The sequence below is a fragment of the Callionymus lyra genome, chromosome 11 (genome assembly GCF_982586985.1).
Source record: "Callionymus lyra chromosome 11, fCalLyr1.hap1.1, whole genome shotgun sequence".
Lineage (NCBI taxonomy): Eukaryota > Metazoa > Chordata > Actinopteri > Syngnathiformes > Callionymidae > Callionymus > Callionymus lyra.
This window is the reverse complement of record NC_141828.1, coordinates 8,166,883-8,183,782: the sequence shown is the minus strand read 5'-3', so window position 1 is coordinate 8,183,782 and position 16,900 is coordinate 8,166,883. Positions and strand designations below refer to the sequence as shown.

The 16,900-nt window shown below is 40.9% G+C and overlaps 1 protein-coding gene across 1 annotated transcript; it reads right to left on the bottom strand.

The window, feature by feature from the left end:
- Window positions 1–7,930: 7,930 nt before the first annotated feature.
- On the bottom strand, window positions 7,931–12,717 carry asrgl1 (asparaginase and isoaspartyl peptidase 1). The gene is made up of 7 exons (XM_087802615.1): window positions 12,599–12,717; window positions 11,451–11,640; window positions 10,516–10,658; window positions 10,302–10,456; window positions 9,071–9,192; window positions 8,891–9,001; window positions 7,931–8,828 (listed from the first exon to the last, which is right to left on the bottom strand). The coding sequence occupies exons 2-7, from the start codon at window positions 11,635–11,637 to the stop codon at window positions 8,596–8,598; spliced, it is 951 nt and encodes a 316-aa protein (XP_087658741.1). The 5' UTR covers window positions 11,638–11,640; window positions 12,599–12,717; the 3' UTR covers window positions 7,931–8,595.
- Between the last annotated feature and the right edge of the window lie 4,183 nt (window positions 12,718–16,900).

The window sequence follows — 16,900 nt, the reverse complement described above, 5'->3', positions numbered from 1 at the left end:
CAAACTTTATCAGAACAGAGCATTCCTGCATTCCCCAGATTCTTGGCAACTGGCTACCGCACAGGACAAGAGTGAGGGTGGAGGGGGGGTGCAGACGAGAGGAGGGCAATGAAAGCAGGTGTCGGCAACAACACTTTTACTCAACTCCGAGTAATCTCTATTCCAGCATAATCTGCCGATGCGTGAGGGCAGAATGGAAACCTTCGTCGGCCGAGCGTGACCAGGACGAGATCTTATGAAACATATTCAAAGATCATGTTCACTTAATGAAACGCGGGTCGACTTTCACCGTTATCTGTCCAACGGCAAGAATGTCGCGGCGCGTGATATCGAGGGAACGAAGCTTATCGGCAAAACCGAAGAACAATTTTAGACTCGGATTGATGCCACTCTTGACGCCGACTGTAGAGGAACACGGACACGTATGGAAGAAGGTGTAACGTTCGAAGAGTCCGGTGCGTGATTAAAGCACGAGTGAGGGACGACCTCAAAAAAGGTTCAAGTGTTGAAAGCACATGACTAATGAACATAAACAGGTCACATGAGAGGGAAGATAACAGTCACAAATAGAGGATGTGAAGAACATCAAAGAAAAGATTTTGATTTTTTTTTTTCACCCCTTTCTCGAACTCTTCATGACCTTCAACACTTTCACAGCTAAAAACAGTAAACTATTACTTTCTTCGGACCATCCTAGATTTTCTTTGGGGAACATTCAATTATTTCTACCAAGTTTGGTCAACTTAAGAGACATATTTATTAACCGGGGGAAATTGTTTCTTCATTTATTGAAGATAAAACAAGAAAAAGTTCTTCCATCCAAGTTCTTGTGGCAGTCGACTCGACCATTATATTCAGTTCTGAGCAAACATTTACTTCCAGTTACAGAATATATTTTCCTCGACCCGGATCCTCCGCCGTATAACGTGCTTAGAAATCATTTTCATTAGGATTTGCACCAAACACACATCCAAGTGGAAACTTCGCCTCCCTGAAGGTTGCCCTTTATCAGTGACCGGTGTAATCCGTCACCCAGTACCTCGATGGAATCCTGGAGTTTGAAGTTAAGCTTCCACCCAGCTGGTTACTGCTCAGCTTTGTGGGCTTTACATTTACAGATTTGCCGGCTGATGTCAAACGACTTTCCACCTCGGACTGAAACATTCCACATTATTCACACGCGAGAGGAACATTCGCCGAAAAAAAAGTGACGGCGAAGGTTTCCACGGCGAACTTAAAAACAAGTCTTTAATCCCGACGGTCAAGTGGTGACCATTTTTTTTTTTTCATCCTTTATCTTCTGATGAAAGTCCTGCCCTTCCTCCAACGCCCTCCCTCTCCTGCCGCTCTTCCCTCTTTGACCTCGTCTGTCAGCAGTTTAAGAGACTGCTGAATATTCCGAGCACACTCCGCCACAGAACAGAACCAGTGGCCCGTATCACCGAACTGATTATTAACACTGTTGACTCTTTAAGGACAAACGACAAGTTACCGTTTCTTCACACCCTCGGGCACGGAGCGGCAAAGGTGACGACCTCACTGGAGGGGGGGGGGGGGGGTCAGAACCGAGGCCCTCCTTCACCTGTGAAGACATTCGGATACTGGACTCAAGTCACTGAGCCTTCAGCCTGCAGGGGTCAGTACTGATGAAAGATGGTGCAAGAAACAAATAAAGAGGGTAACACTTTCAACTAGATGCGTCCGTCACAACTGATGGTACTACACAGCTAACAAATATTGGTAGGGGATGTATTCGTAGTAGTACTTGACTCTGGTGTTGTAGAATTTACAGACCACATGACTCTTGACGAAGTTGTAACTACTTTCATTTGTTTTGAAACCAAAATATGTCCAAACATCAGCTTTAAAAGCTTCTGGAGTCACTGTATCCTCTCGTGCTCAGTCGTTGCCAGGATCGCACAGTACTTTACTGTCCCTTTAGCTGCGGAGGACATAATGGTTGCCTCCATCTAGTGGTGGGACGTTTCATTGCAACACAAAAATGAACAAACGCTGTGAATATTTAACTTTTCATCGTTCATTTTGAAACATACAGTGCTGTTCGGCAGAGTGTTGTCAAAGTAATATCGTCAGATACAACCCCTGATGATATTTTAAATGGCTAGCGTGGTCTGGCCCCGTGTCGCGCTCATGCTAGTGTAAGCTAATCAAACAAAACCCAACTCAGACTTTGTCACCGACTGACGGAACCTGCGACACAGCCAAGGAAAGTAGTGGTTACAAAGTTATTTCAGGAACATGAAGATTTTGAGGCTGAAGACTTTCCGGTAGAGGGCGCCGTAACGCACCGATTTCCTGCCGAGCGTTAATAATGTTAAATACAGTACTTAAATAAATAGTTTCAGGCAATAGTAGCAAGATGAAAAAAGTGTTCTAATAAACAGTCATTACTAGTTTATCAACTCACCAAGATGGCCAGCTAGAGGGCTGAAAATTAAAGACATTCTTTCCTCCTGAGATGCAACCATGACTCAGACTGAAGTACACTAAGATGACATCAGCGGTACGAGTTAAAAGTTTAAGCAGTCGGCCCTCGGAAGATTTACAAGATCTCGTCCCAGACGTTCATCAATTTTAAAGCGGACTTCAAATAAAAATGGGGAGATTTAAGACGCGCCGCATGACACCGGCATCCTGTTGACGCTCTTGGAAGTACGTTTAACGTCACTGCACTTCTGTCCCTACGCATTCTACAGAATTATATAACGTCATTAGGGTCCAGGAATTTTTTCCTCCCACCCAATTTATCCACGCCTGACTCCCGGCTACAATGTAACGCGGGACGGGGCCTGAGAATGCAGGAAGTGGCTCCTGCTCGTCTCCATGGCAACCCTGAGGTCAGCCTTGCGAGGCCGGAGACCCCTCCTCAAACACAAGAGGCCCAGAGGCCTGGATCAACACAAACAACCCGGCAAGAAAGACACACACACACACAAACAACTGCTTCAAGCGCACACAATGCGGTCGAGCGACCAAGCATGTAAACGGCTCTGAAGGAACTCAGGAGCCGTGTCGTCTGAAGTCCATTTCGAGACTAAAAAGTTATTTATTTAAGTTTAAAAACCACTTGACGTAGAACACCGATGATGGTGTTGTGTGAAGAGTTCACTGCATCACCGTGAGAGCGTCTAATGTCAACACTTACCAGGCTCCGACTTTTTCTTTCCCATCCTGCTGCGACTCTTACTTCTACATCTCCACTGTGCCTGGGAACCGAAGCGACCGTCATCCCAGGGGACGAAAGAGACGGATGAATAGTCAAGGGGTCACTTTCAATATGCAACCAGCCACAGATTACTGATTAGCTATTTTAACTGTACTCTTAGAAACCTGACCTGGAGGCGTTCAAGGTTAACGGCGTCACCACTTTGGTGACCGTTTCATTTAATGAAATGAAAGAAAAGACCAAGGCTCAAGAACCACACGATTCATTAGCGACCATTCATACTTTAAATATAAACCATTCACAAATAAAAAAAATGAGTAAATGATATATTATCGCAACATAAATTGAGCTGCAATCTCTAATACTGCAGATTAATTTATCAGTTTATCACTTATTAACCGACAAGATGAACTTCATTAATGTGTAATGTATGCTATAATATACGTTCTTTAATTTATATCATTTTATAGCTTCGTTATGTCATCGTAGATATTGAAATTTTAAAGATATGAAGGTAAATCCTTCGTTTTTAAAGGTGTTACAAGATGGTAAATTTTACTTTTTCCTATGTGACATAGAGATTAATGGATACAACTTTATTCTCCCTACATTCTAGGACATTTGAGAAGTTCCCAAAAAAGAAAGAGGGTAAACATACATGAACATTATATGAAGACATAAAGTACACACATTAAAAGATTATAAGAAATACTGTACTTGAATAGATAGTCATAATAATAATGAAAAATAAACTACAAACTATTCAAAAATAAACATTAACTATCCTAGTACAGGGGTTGGCAATTTGATTTACTTGGGGCCACATTATATATACTGTGCCTGTTGTAAGGGCCAAAAGAAAAAGAGCTTTAATACGATGGGAAAACTTAAAATTAAGAAAGTATATTTAAAAAACAACACGTTTTAAATTAAATATATTTTCTCACAACAACAAAAAAAGGTTAAAATAAAGCTGAATAAGATGTTGTTAAGTTATTGTGTAAAGGTTTCCTTTTAAAAATACATTTAATTCCAAATGATAAAGTCGAGTTTTTAAAGGTTAAACTGTTGATGTTAAAGCAGCCGTTTTCTCTCCGGACTTCAATGGAGCGACTCACCGTCAGCAGACTCACGGTTTCCACACAATCCGCTCACTTTTTTTGTGTAGCCCAAACGTTGTGTCTCTTTAGTTACAGTTGTGTTGTTAACTTACGCGAGTCAAGTGTGGGCCTGAGGACGAGTCTTCTTCTTCTTCTTCTTCTTCTTCTGTTGTGTTGTCGGTCACTCGTCCTTCACCGCTCGACCGGAACCAGAACCACCGTCGAAGTGCGATGACAAAAAGTGCAAGAAAAGAAAAGAAGCAGCAAAAACTCGGAGTGAAGTTGTTCGCCTTCTCGCGATCTTCTTCTCGGTTGGAGAGTAAAAGTCTGTCCTTGTGAACTCTGAAGGTTTTTGAAGGAAGAAAACTGCTCGAGTCCGCCCCCCCTTCCTGTGACCGGCGTGTTGTCAGCCGCAACGTCGCTTCAGCTTCCGGGATCGAGCGGCGTTTTCAAAATAAAACATAGATTCATCTCTAAGTTCCCGTTTTGATTCAACACTAAAGCAACGACTTCATCTCTAACGTTATTACCCTAAACCAAATTAATTAAACCTATTTTAAATTGCGAATTATATGAATAAAGCGTGAATAACCCAATACACGTGCTTTTATTTCTAAAATATCCATGATGTGGTACTATACTCCTTTAGCTTGACGTTTCCAACACTGGGCAGTGCATTGAAGGACGACTGAGCCATCTCACCTTGCGGACACACACACACACACACACACACACACACACACACACACACACACACACACACACACACACACACACACACACACACACACACACATACACGCGCACACACACACTTTATAAAGCGAGGAAAAAAGAGAAAAGGAAGCCGCTGCATCAACTTCCTTTGACGCGAGGTCAAGCTCACTGTGGTTGTTGTCCTTCTGCATCCATCAGCGTCAAAGTGTGCGTGACGTGCGCGTGTTCGTGATGCATCGAACAGACACGAGATCATGCGTGAACTTGAATCCACGATCCCTTCATTAGATGGTCCTACTTTAATATGAAGGTCGTTTTACGTTAGAGTCTCTCCATGACGTAAATACCCAGAAGGTCAACATGTATGTAAAACCTGCTAATAGACACGTGACACAATTATTCTATTTTTAAGGGTAATATATTCATGCGTTAAAATAAACAATATATTTATTTAAGAACATGTCGTTTCTTTATTTGCTTCTTCATAAATAGAATGTGAGAACTCAACACATTTATTTAAAGTTACACATCAAAATATATATATATATATATTAAAACTAGAGGTTTTATTTCCAACTGTCTTGTCAAGCACATTATGGTCTCCATGCTAGGTTAGCTAGTGGCTGACGGTGCCATCTGAAGGTGAAATGGATCCTGCGTAACATGAACAGCTTTCAAGCTTTAGAATGTTCTTCTAAATCTCATGAAATCAATAAAAACGCGTGTAGTTCTTGAATTGCTTGCAGGACTTGAAGAGATTCTATCGCTTTTTCCTACACACTGTTGTTTTCATTTAAATATATATAATACATCGATTCACCCAATGATTATTGTTGTTTATTTATTCATGATTATTTTTATATATTATTGTGTTTATTTTAGTTTTCATCATCATTATTATATTCTATTGTTTGAAATTGTGTTTGTTAGTAAATGTAACATGTGTACTGTTTGTCTTAATGTCATTTGTTTGTATGTTTAATCTTTTAGTGAACTGCTAATAAAGGAAGTAATGGTCTAATAAAACTTCATGAATACTATGAGTTAATGACTGTTATAATAGTTTAAATGGAAAAACATAAAAAACCCACAACCCTGTTTTAAAGGTAATTTATATAAATATTATAAAACTATTCAAACTCGGGTGATTCTTAGGACTCTTATTATTTAGTTTTTATGCCAGTTGAAAATATAACTTTTTTTTAGTGATGGTCTGATGAAGCTTCATGAAGCGGTGTCATGTTGTTTAGAGGTCAGTAGGTGGCGCCATCAGTTTAAAAATGATGTTTCGTTTGAACAGTTGTTCAAAACAAATAAAAATAGTGCAGAGACGCCATCTAGTGGACTCTGAAAATAATGACACTGTTTCATGAAGCTTCATCTGAACATCACTTATTAAAGGTAATACTGGGTAAAAATAAATAAATATGGGAGATTAGCAGCTTGAAGAGGTGATTGTAGATCTCAAGTTTCAAGAGACATTTTTGCAGTTACTTTTCTGTATATTGATATATTTCCTTTATGTCCCGTTTTAGCCAAATGGCCACAAATGATAATTAAATTGGATGTTTTGTTACTGCAGGTGTGTTTACTCTTTTATTCTGACCCGCTCTAGTAGAAGAACTCACATTTCTCTGATCCTTAAAACTCTTCACTGGCTGCCAGTTTCTTTCAGTATCAACTTTAAAATTCTGGTTCTTACTTTCAGATCTATTCATGGTCAGACCTTCCATCAGTGATCTGATCCAGACTTACACCCCAGCTCGGGCTCTGAGGTCTGTGGATCAGAATCTACTGATGGTTCCTGAACACGCTTCAGGACCAGAGGAGAGAAATCCTTCCAGACTGTTGCTCCTAAGCTTTGGAACGATCTTCCTCTCTCTTTGCGCTTGAAAGAGTCTACATCTTACGTTTTTATTTGTGCAGGATTTTCTGGAACTCCTGTGTTGTTCTCAGTATTATCTTGACCTTTAAAGTATATACTTTATTGAATATTGACCTTTAAAATATATACTTTATTGAATATTGTTTTTATTGTTTAAGCGCTTTGTGACCCTGGTCTGCAAAAGCGCTATGTAAATACAAATTATTTACTTACTTACTCTTTTCCCTCAGTTTCATATTTTTCCATTTAATGTTAAACTCACTGACTTTGTGGAACAATCAGTCTTTTTTTTTTTATCAGATGATCTACACAACAACCTGCTTGAGTTGTGTCTTTATTCCTAAGTCGATGAAACCTCTCTGCCTCTGTGCTCGCTCTAACAACACTCATATCACCTCACTTCAGACTCAAACGTGTGAAAACGACAGGATGTAAAGTCACGTTCAGAGCTCAGGACGCCGTGGTGTGCGAAGCCTGCGAGAGCCGCTCGGCCTGCAGAGGTCACGCACATTTCCATTGACGACTTGTCGGTTTATCCTCAAATCTGCAGGTTGCTTGCAGTACAAACACGACTTCCTCCGCTGCGGTGTTTGTTCTATCAGCATTCAGGTTCTGCTACCAGCACGCCGGAGCTGCAGTGTGTCCCCAAAACACAGCCGCCATGAGGGCCGTGGAAAAACCCGACAGCAAACAAAGAGTCTTAAAAGGAGGCGAGCGTTCTCGGGGAGGTGCAGTGGTCAGCACATTCAGTCGTGAAGGTTCAAGAAGCAGCTCAGCAAATTTACTCAGCCACGCAGTCGTTGATAAATGACTTAAAACATTATTGTTAAGAGAACAAAACATCAACAAAAAGCTGAGAATGTTCCCCAGTTATCCATATAAGGACAAAAACCTGATGACAATCTAATTTACTCTATAGAATTGTTGGTGACCCGCGAGCGCCCCCTTATGACCATTCATAATGCATATGTTTGCAGCATTACATCAACACAAGCACTGATAGTTCTTTCACTGTTATTCTTTCTTTATTGACATTTTTATTTCATCTTTTGAGTAAATCAAACAGAGTCACAAACAGCTGAAGAAAAATTACATGTATATTGTCGAAATATACTTTTGATTGAAATGCAACAAAAACAATAAAATAAAATAACAATATTAGCAGTAGAAGGATGAAAACATTTTTTTTTCTTTTAAAGAAACAACAATTTTCTGTCTTTTACAACAAAGAAATTAGTACATTCTGTCCCTAATCAAATACAACAAATGTAAACTTATATTAACAATAAACTACATTAACATCTCAAACCAACCTGGAGCAACATGAAATATCCAGTATCTGTCAGTGTTTCATTATTTAACTTTGTTTAAAAGCCAGAATGAGTCCACACATCAGATTTAAAAGCTGCTGGACTCCAGTGTGTCCTTTCTTTTTTATTCATGCTGCCATTTCACCGGAGGAAATGACGAATGTCGCCAACTAGTGGCCAGAGGTTTAATCGCACCACACAAATGAATCAACACCGTGAGTGTTAATTGTAAAATAAAACACTGAATGATTGTCTTTTAAACAAACACTATTGAAATATAAACCATAAAATCACTTTGAATTAAATAAAATGTTATTTAAAGGGTTAAAAAAAAAGTCTAAAAAGTCATTGATTGTAGGAACGTGTATTCACAAGTTTTGTTCTGGAGTCATTTGATCACTTTCCAGACCCGGGTTCCGTCTCCTCGTGGACGCTCCGGCTGAAGCGCTCGCCAACGTACAGTCCGTAGTGCAGCTCGTCGCTCTGAGCCGCGGCCCACGACATCTGCTGGCTGGAAAACCGGGCGGTCCAGTTGCCTCGCGGATCCACGGTAACCACCCCGCCCAGCCCCGACACCCGAGACCTCATGTCGGCCAGAGCCAGGTCGCTGGCCTCCTGCACGGCGTGTCCTGCAAAACACACTCGTCAAGATTTTCTAGAAAGATGTTTGAACTCGGCGAGGGTGGGTCACCTTGCTGCACGTAGAAGAGGACCAGCCTCGCCAGGGTGACCTTCATGATGGCCTCGCCGTGGCCAGTGGTGGAGACGGCTCCCAGGTGGTTGTCGGCGTAACCGCCGCTGCCTGATGCAAGACGACACAAATGGTCACGACTCCACAACGATAACATTCACGCGTCGCACGGTGACCGACCGATGCTCGGGGTGTCGCCCACTCGACCTTCCATCTTGTTGAGGATTCCACCGGTCGACGTCGCACACGCCACGTTCCCGCGACCGTCCAGAGCCACAGCTCCCACGGTTCCCATCTTCCCCCTGATGAACGCACACGTTTGAATGAGATACACAACTGAGCTGGACTTCAAAAATGTACATTACACATGTTGAAACTGAAGCTTTTTACAAACTTTTTTGTATCTTTTAAAAAAATGTACGACCTCTGTTTAATGTCATGCGAGAGTTGATTTTTTCTTCTTTATTTTAAAAGTTGCTTCACCCCTCGCCCCTAATTTAAATGGTTAATTTTAAAGAAAAAACACTTGAAAAAAATTGAAACAGTTTACTTTGACCGGAGTCATCTTTTTGTGATTGTATAAGTGTAATGGGTTAGACATTTGTGTTTGAATAATTAAATCCCCAAAAAATACATTTTAAATCGTTTTTATTTTTGAAAAAGTGTTTTAATAGAGTTTTTTTAAAGAAACTTATTTTTATTGAAAACATTTTTTGGTTTGAAACCACTTTTATTTTGATCGAGGCAACTTTTTTTTAATGTTTTTTTTATTTTTAAACTCAAGCTATTTTGTGATTGGATAATAAAGTAACAAATCTACATTCATCGCTCTATACATTACATTATAAAAAAAACAGTAAATTATATAAAGTCATGCGATGCAGAAACAGCACCATCTAGCGGACACTCTTGCAAACACCACTTTAACGCAACTAAAAATAAAAAACATGACATATGTTTGATTGAGCAAAAACACAATAAATCCATTAAAAACATGTATTTAAACTGAGTCGTCAAGACTTGCTTATTAGTACAGAAAGTTTATTTCTGTTCACATGGTCATGGACGGTTCAGTGTCACCTCTGCTGGGAGAAAATATCAGCTTTTTTAGCAGCACAATGTATTTTAATGTCAAGAAATTAAGTTTATTTTATTATAAACTCGTAAAAAACGGGATTAAAGTCTAGTTCTGATTGATGAAAGAACACTGCCATCTTGTGGACACTGTCATATAAACTAGTCTTAAAAGCAGTTTATTCTTCTTTAGTTTCATTCATAGTTAACCAACTTAAAATATTATTTACTAAACTATAAGTGAAAAACGATTGTTCATATTGACCTCCAGTGTTTATCAGTAACACACATTTGTAAACGTGTTTGTTTGTGTGTCTGTGTTCAGTGTGTGTCTCACATTTGGCTCTCCACTGGGTCGGCGCCAGGAGCCAGGTTCGTCCTCCAGCGCATGCGAGAGTACTCGGTGACGAGGGTCTCCTGGGCCACCTCGGGGACCCCCATGTCTCGGGCGAACTTGCCGGCCCCCTCCGCCGTCAGACAGGCGTGTCTCGTCTACGGAATCCAAGGCGTCAACGAGTGCGTCTCGTCTCGGAGTCGCCGGTGTTTCTTACCTTGTCCATCACCAGCCTCGCCAGCTGGATCGGGTTCGCGATGTTACGGACGGCGGAGACGGCGCCGCTGGATAGCGCCTCCCCGTCCATCACCAGAGCGTCCATCTCCACGTCCCCGTTGACGTTCAGCACCGACCCACAACCTTTTAAAAGACACGCCATTAGTCTTTCTTGATGGTGGAAAAACTGCTTTTTGTTGTCCCAGTTGAAACAAACGTGTACAGAAATCAGACAATATGATACAGATCACGATACGATATATTGCAATAGTGTAGTAACAAGTATATATGTGTAGTATTGACGAGTACTTTACTCAGAATCTACAAACCACATGACTCTTGACGAGGTCGTTACTGATTTAATTTGTTTTAAATACATGCCCAAACATCAGCTTTAAAAGCTGCTTGAGTCGACTGTATCCTCTCGTCCTCAGTCATGGCTGGGATCTAGCAGAATTTCACTGTTCCTTTAGCTGCGGAGGATGTAATGACTGCTGCCATCTAGTGGCTGGAAGTTTAATTGCGACACAAAAATGAACAAACTCCCTGAATATTTTAATGTAAATTGATAATATCGATACAATAAGTTCCTTTATTTTCTATCCGAAGATTTGTTATTTACATTTTAAATGAGCTCCTCAACGGTTAAGTAGTGATAAAAGGGGTAAATGACAGTGATGTTCTGATGAAGCTTCATGAAACAGTGTCATTGTTTTTAAAGTCCACTAGATGGCGTCTCTGCACTATTTTCCTTTTGTTTTGAACAAGTGTTCTAATGAAACATCATTTTTAAACTGATGGCGCCACCTACTGACCTCTGAACAACATGACATTGTTTCATGAAGCTTCATCAACCCATCACTAGTAAATGATTGACAGCAAAACACTATCATCTCCATCTAAGATGGTCTCACGCATCAGAGACCTGGTCCTCACCAGCGTTGAAGCACGGGGTGTTCTCCAGGTGGGTCACCGCCTCCACCACAGCATCCATGCTGCTGCCCCCGGCCTGCAGGACCACGTACCCCGCCCGGGCCGCCGAGCGCACCCCGGACATGGACATCTCAGCTCGCTCCTTCGGGACGACCCCTGCACCTCCATGGACCACCACGACCGGAAACATGGGCTTGAAGGGAATTAATAAAGGGATAGAATCTTGAAAAACACAAGTTACACGACGCTGATAAAGAAGGTAAGAGATGGATTAGAGGAGGTCCAGGTCCAGGTCCAAGGGTTCTGTCTGGTACTCCACAAATGTGTTGTTGTCAAGCAATAGTTTTACTAGTGTAGGTCAGATAGAAAAATGGATTCTGATGCCAATATTTTAAATTAAGTTTGTACATACATTTTAATCTCGTCTTAAGTTTGTTTTGTGTCGCAATTTTGAATGTATATAAACCATTTAATTATGTATATTATGCATAAAGATGAATGCGATGACATTTGTTCTTTCTGTGCTTTTATTATTTATTTACAACTTTCTAAAAATGCCGCACAGATCCCACAACAAAACCATTTCGAATCCGGAAGCATAACTTTGTGTCTCGCGAGACGACGCGTCCCCATGGCAACGACTATACTCCATCGAAGAACAGCGCCATCTAGTGTCTAAACTAAAAACTACAGGCATGAACATTATATTGGGGACTTGAAAAGAGAGATACGAACGTCACGAGAATATAGGAGTTTCTTGAGGTTAAAAAAATACATTCACGTCACTTCCGGGGCCCAGTACAAAGGTAAACATTAAACAAAGTACCTTTGATTTCCGTCCGCGCAGTGAATTTTTTCGTTTTATTCTATTTCTTTATTGTTGTACGAACTTAGTGAAGATATTCGTGAGGATATTCTGAGCTAGAACAAGCTTTATGTTCGTGTGAGAAAAACAAAAACATAACTGAACTATATAAGATAAAAAAAAACACAATCACAATGTCCTTATCGTATAAATGTAGGTGAATCAATTGACAATAAAGCTCACTATTATATTACGTACAAACTATCACCTGTGATTGACACAAACACAATATTAAATATAAACAACGTCCCAAATATAAATATAAGGACGTTGTTGCGTAACTTACCGATGAGAAATGTGTTGATCTTTGACAGACAATGACGCGTAATTTATTACATTAATATATTGGTTTAGAAAACCGGACGTTGAAGTGAAAACGAAAACACTGCGCTCGTCCAAAGATCAGGTTTAGTTCTGTCCAGCTATAACGGACACGGTCGTCACGTGATTCACCGGGATCCCTTCAAATTAAAAGTCTTAACGTCTAAATGTTTTTCCTGTAATTCCACTTACATCGTTGCGATGAGTTTCTCTCATGAAATAAATAGTGTTAAAGTTGTATTTAACACAGGAAATGCTTCACTACGATGTAAATCTCCCCTTTTTTTTTAAAACAGAGCTTTAAATTATTTCGAAATACTTGTTTTTACTGTCGGTTAAGAACTATGAGTAGCTTGACAACTGTTAACTCATTACAATAACAAGAGAGTCATGTTTAAACTGAATCTTCTAACTTCATTGTACAAGCAACGAGGAAAATATAAGCAAAGCCTTGTAAAGTGTTTCAAAAAAGGACGTTTAAAGTTATTTTTTTTAGATCTTGTTTTAGCATTAAAAGTAAAGTAAACACAACAGCGTATTTTAAATAATATAAAGATTCTAAGGATTAACAGAAGTGATGCAGGACTGGAAAATTAAAAGTATTTCTTAGTATAAATAATTAAGCCTGTCCAGTTACATTACTAACTGAGGTATTTGACAAAAGATACAGAATAGGACACCCAACTGTGTTGGTTTGACTTCATTAAAATGAGTTAAATAATGTTTCGGACTTAGGTCCAGTGGGTCTGGTTAAGTTAGCTTACTAATTAAATATAAATACTTACATGCTATACATGATTTAGGCATTGATACTTGATTATATTTGTAGTTTTTTGTTTCAACCAGAACAAACATTGGTTTGGGTGCATTGTTATATTTGAGCAAGAAGGATCCGATCTAAACAAGTAGTATTTCATAGTGATATGCTGATGAAGCTTCATGAAGCAGTGTCATGTTGTTTAGAGGTCAGTAGGTGGCGCCATCAGTTTAAAAATGATGTTTCATTAGAACAGTTGTTCAAAACGAAGGAAAATAGTGCAGAGACCGCCATCTAGTGGACACTGACCATAATGACACTGCTTCATGAAGCTTCGTCAGACCAACACTAGTATTTCAGGTGTTATTAATAATCACACTTGTTCCGAATCAGGTCCAGTACAAGTTCTGACTTAGTTTAATTATAAATGCCTTCTCAGTTTTATTATCAGTACTGTTGCGGGTCTAGAAAAAAACCATAAACTCGAGTTAATTGACTCTGGTAATGCCCACGACTATCATATTCGCACAATTTTGTGAATGCTTAAATAACTTTTTTATAAAAATCGATGGCCTTCCTTAGATTAGGTATACATAAGATTCTGATTAAGGTCCACCATAAATACAGACTCATCTATAGTATGAACATATTCTCTGGTGCTGACCAGACTTTTTGAGAAGTATCGAATCAGATGTTTTATGAACAACAACATGGCTCAGAAGGAGGTTCTGATTGAGGTCTAGTGAAAGTATTAAGTACTCTAAGTAGTGATTCACAACTTAGGTACTGTCTCTGAGCTGGTGTCGGTCATGACCATAGAAAAAAAAAATTGTGCAATGAGATTTTTTCTAAACATGTATTCAATTCAATTAAGAAATATTTAGAGGAAATATAAATACTAACAAAAAACACAACTAAATATGATGGGGGTAAATAAGGAAAAATGTTCAAACAACAAAAACTTGTTATAGTGTTGTCATATTTTGAAAATAATAATACAAACTCATAGAAAAATAAAATATAAATACAGTCAAAGGGCCGTACTTTGCTCAGGTCTGGACTAAACTGACGATAATGTATGCTACTTATATGATTATTAGTTTCATTTCTGCAAATATTCCGATCATATTCTTAAACCAAATATTGGTTGAGAACTCACTTGAAGTCTGGTTCGGTGCTGCCTGGTGTTTGTTTTCGTTTCCATTACATGTGTTTGTTTGCACTGTATTTCCAATGTGTTTTGACGTCTTTTGTGTAGATGCTGCGGAACTAGCTGAACAAGTTTGGGTTATTAACCGCCATGCTGATCTTTTTAATATTATGTTGGTGCAGACATGTCACACACACACACACACACACACACGCACACACACACTCACACAAACACACACACACGACCAGCAGCAGTGAATGAGCTGACCGTGGTGCTGAAACTGCTGCTGGATCATACCTGCTGCTGCAACAACAACCCTCCACACACTCGTCAATTTCCAAACGTGAATCATCGTCCAATGTGTGTTTTTTTGGGTCACTGTGACACAAGCGCAGCAGCATCTCTGCACCAGCGAGACCGACGCTCGCTCTTCACGAGTGTGCATGAAGCTGGACGAGCTCAGAAGGAGGAGCGACAGAATGGAAGAATGAAGATAGAGAGAGAGGAAGGGTGGGTGGAAGAAGGGAGTAGGGAGAGAGGAGGAAAAAAAAAAGAAGGGGAATGTACGTCATTCTAACACGCAATGATGGGAGGGTGGAGAGGAGGAGACTCTTAAAGTGAAGCGGTCCCTGTTAAACTAAACACTTCTCTCAGTGTACGTGAGGCTAGTTTTGTTCAATCATCTCATCACAGGAACGGAAAAAATCCTGGAAGAGGACGGTAACGTTCTCCAGTTTGACGTGATGTTTGAACATTCCCCTGAAAAAAACAAGCCTTCGCTAAAATCCCAACAGTTCTACCAACTAGTGACTCAGGAAATTACTGTAACTGGTCAAGTACAAACATCTTGTGATGGAGGGGACGTGGTCAGAAGGTTGAAGAGCATCTGGGTGAATTTGAGTGATAGAACATTGAAGTCGATGGAACACAGAAAATGTATTATGCCTCATGGAAGAATACAGATAAAAATGTCAAATCTGTTCTGCATAGTAAATCTTCCCTGCTACTGTAAAAAAAGAAGATCACACCCCTCTTGCCAAGAAAGTTTTCAACGCTGTTGTCGAATGGACAAAAATGAAAGATTTTAAAAATACAAAATCTCAAATTAAATTGATATTTTGTATTTTTTGTGCTAGTTCTGATGAAGCTTTAGCAGAAGCTCTATACACATGAATGAATAAACCTTGCAAACCTTACTAGATCAACTATACTTCCAACACGTACTTATCTCTGTATCTATGTGCCTTAAATAACGTTTCTTACGTTTGTTATTTTTGCTATTATGTGCTTATATGACACGGATAATACAATATTATTAGTGTTTGCTATTCACTTAATAACTGGTTTATTCTTGTCACAAAATGTGGTCGTTTTCTGAAAATTAGATCCAACAAAATACATAAAATAAATGGCAAGATTATACAACATTAATTCGAGTAATAAAAAGGTTAGACTGTGAAATGTGTATCACAATTATATTGTAATATACAGTCAAAAAAAGAAGTATTTTGTCGTATTTAATTCCCGTCAAAAGTGAGGAAAGTTATTTTGGACCCTGAGGAACCCTCATTTACATGCGCGCCCTTTTTTTTTTTTTCCAGCCGCGAACGCGCATCATAACAGCGAGTGGAGCCCCCCATTCTCAAATTAGGGCGGCGCGCTCCCGTTGCATGAGCCAGTGAACGCGCTTGAGGGGCTGCGGTCCCATTGACGGTTCCGTCTCCCTGACAGCAGCAGCAGCAGCAGCAGCATCCGCGGCGGTGCTGGGGAAGAAAAAAAAAAAACAAGCCGCCCATCAACCTCGCCCCGGCCAGGGAACCAGGGAACCAGACCCTGCAGACCCCCCACCCCCCCCACCGTGCGACGCCCCCACAGCGAACCCCTGCTTTCCTCGGGCCCCTTCGGAGGGAAAAGGAAGCGCGTCGTCGTCAACCGGAGCGATGGACTCCCCGTGAAACCGAGGTGGTGGTGGTGGTGGAGGGGAGAGGCGGGCGGGCGGGCGGGGGGTGGGGGGCGACGCGAGCGGAGCACCGAGAGGGAGAAGGAGAGACCGGGATCCGCCGTCACTACCACCACCGCTAGCAGCGACACCCCTGCCTGCCGCCTCCGCAGCACCGGGTGCCCCCCTACCTCCCCCCCCCCTCTCCTCTCCTCCCCTCCCTCCTCCATCGCCATGGGAACTCCGCATCAGTCGCTCCGACCACCGCTTCGTCCGTGGGCCATGTCGTGATCCGTGGGTGCTCCGGGTTTTTCCTCCATCCGTGATCCCGACCGAGGCGAGTTGAAGCGGGGAGGAGGAGGAGGGCGGCGGCGGCGGCGGTGGTGGTGGTGGTGGGGTTGGAGGAGGAGGTGGTGGT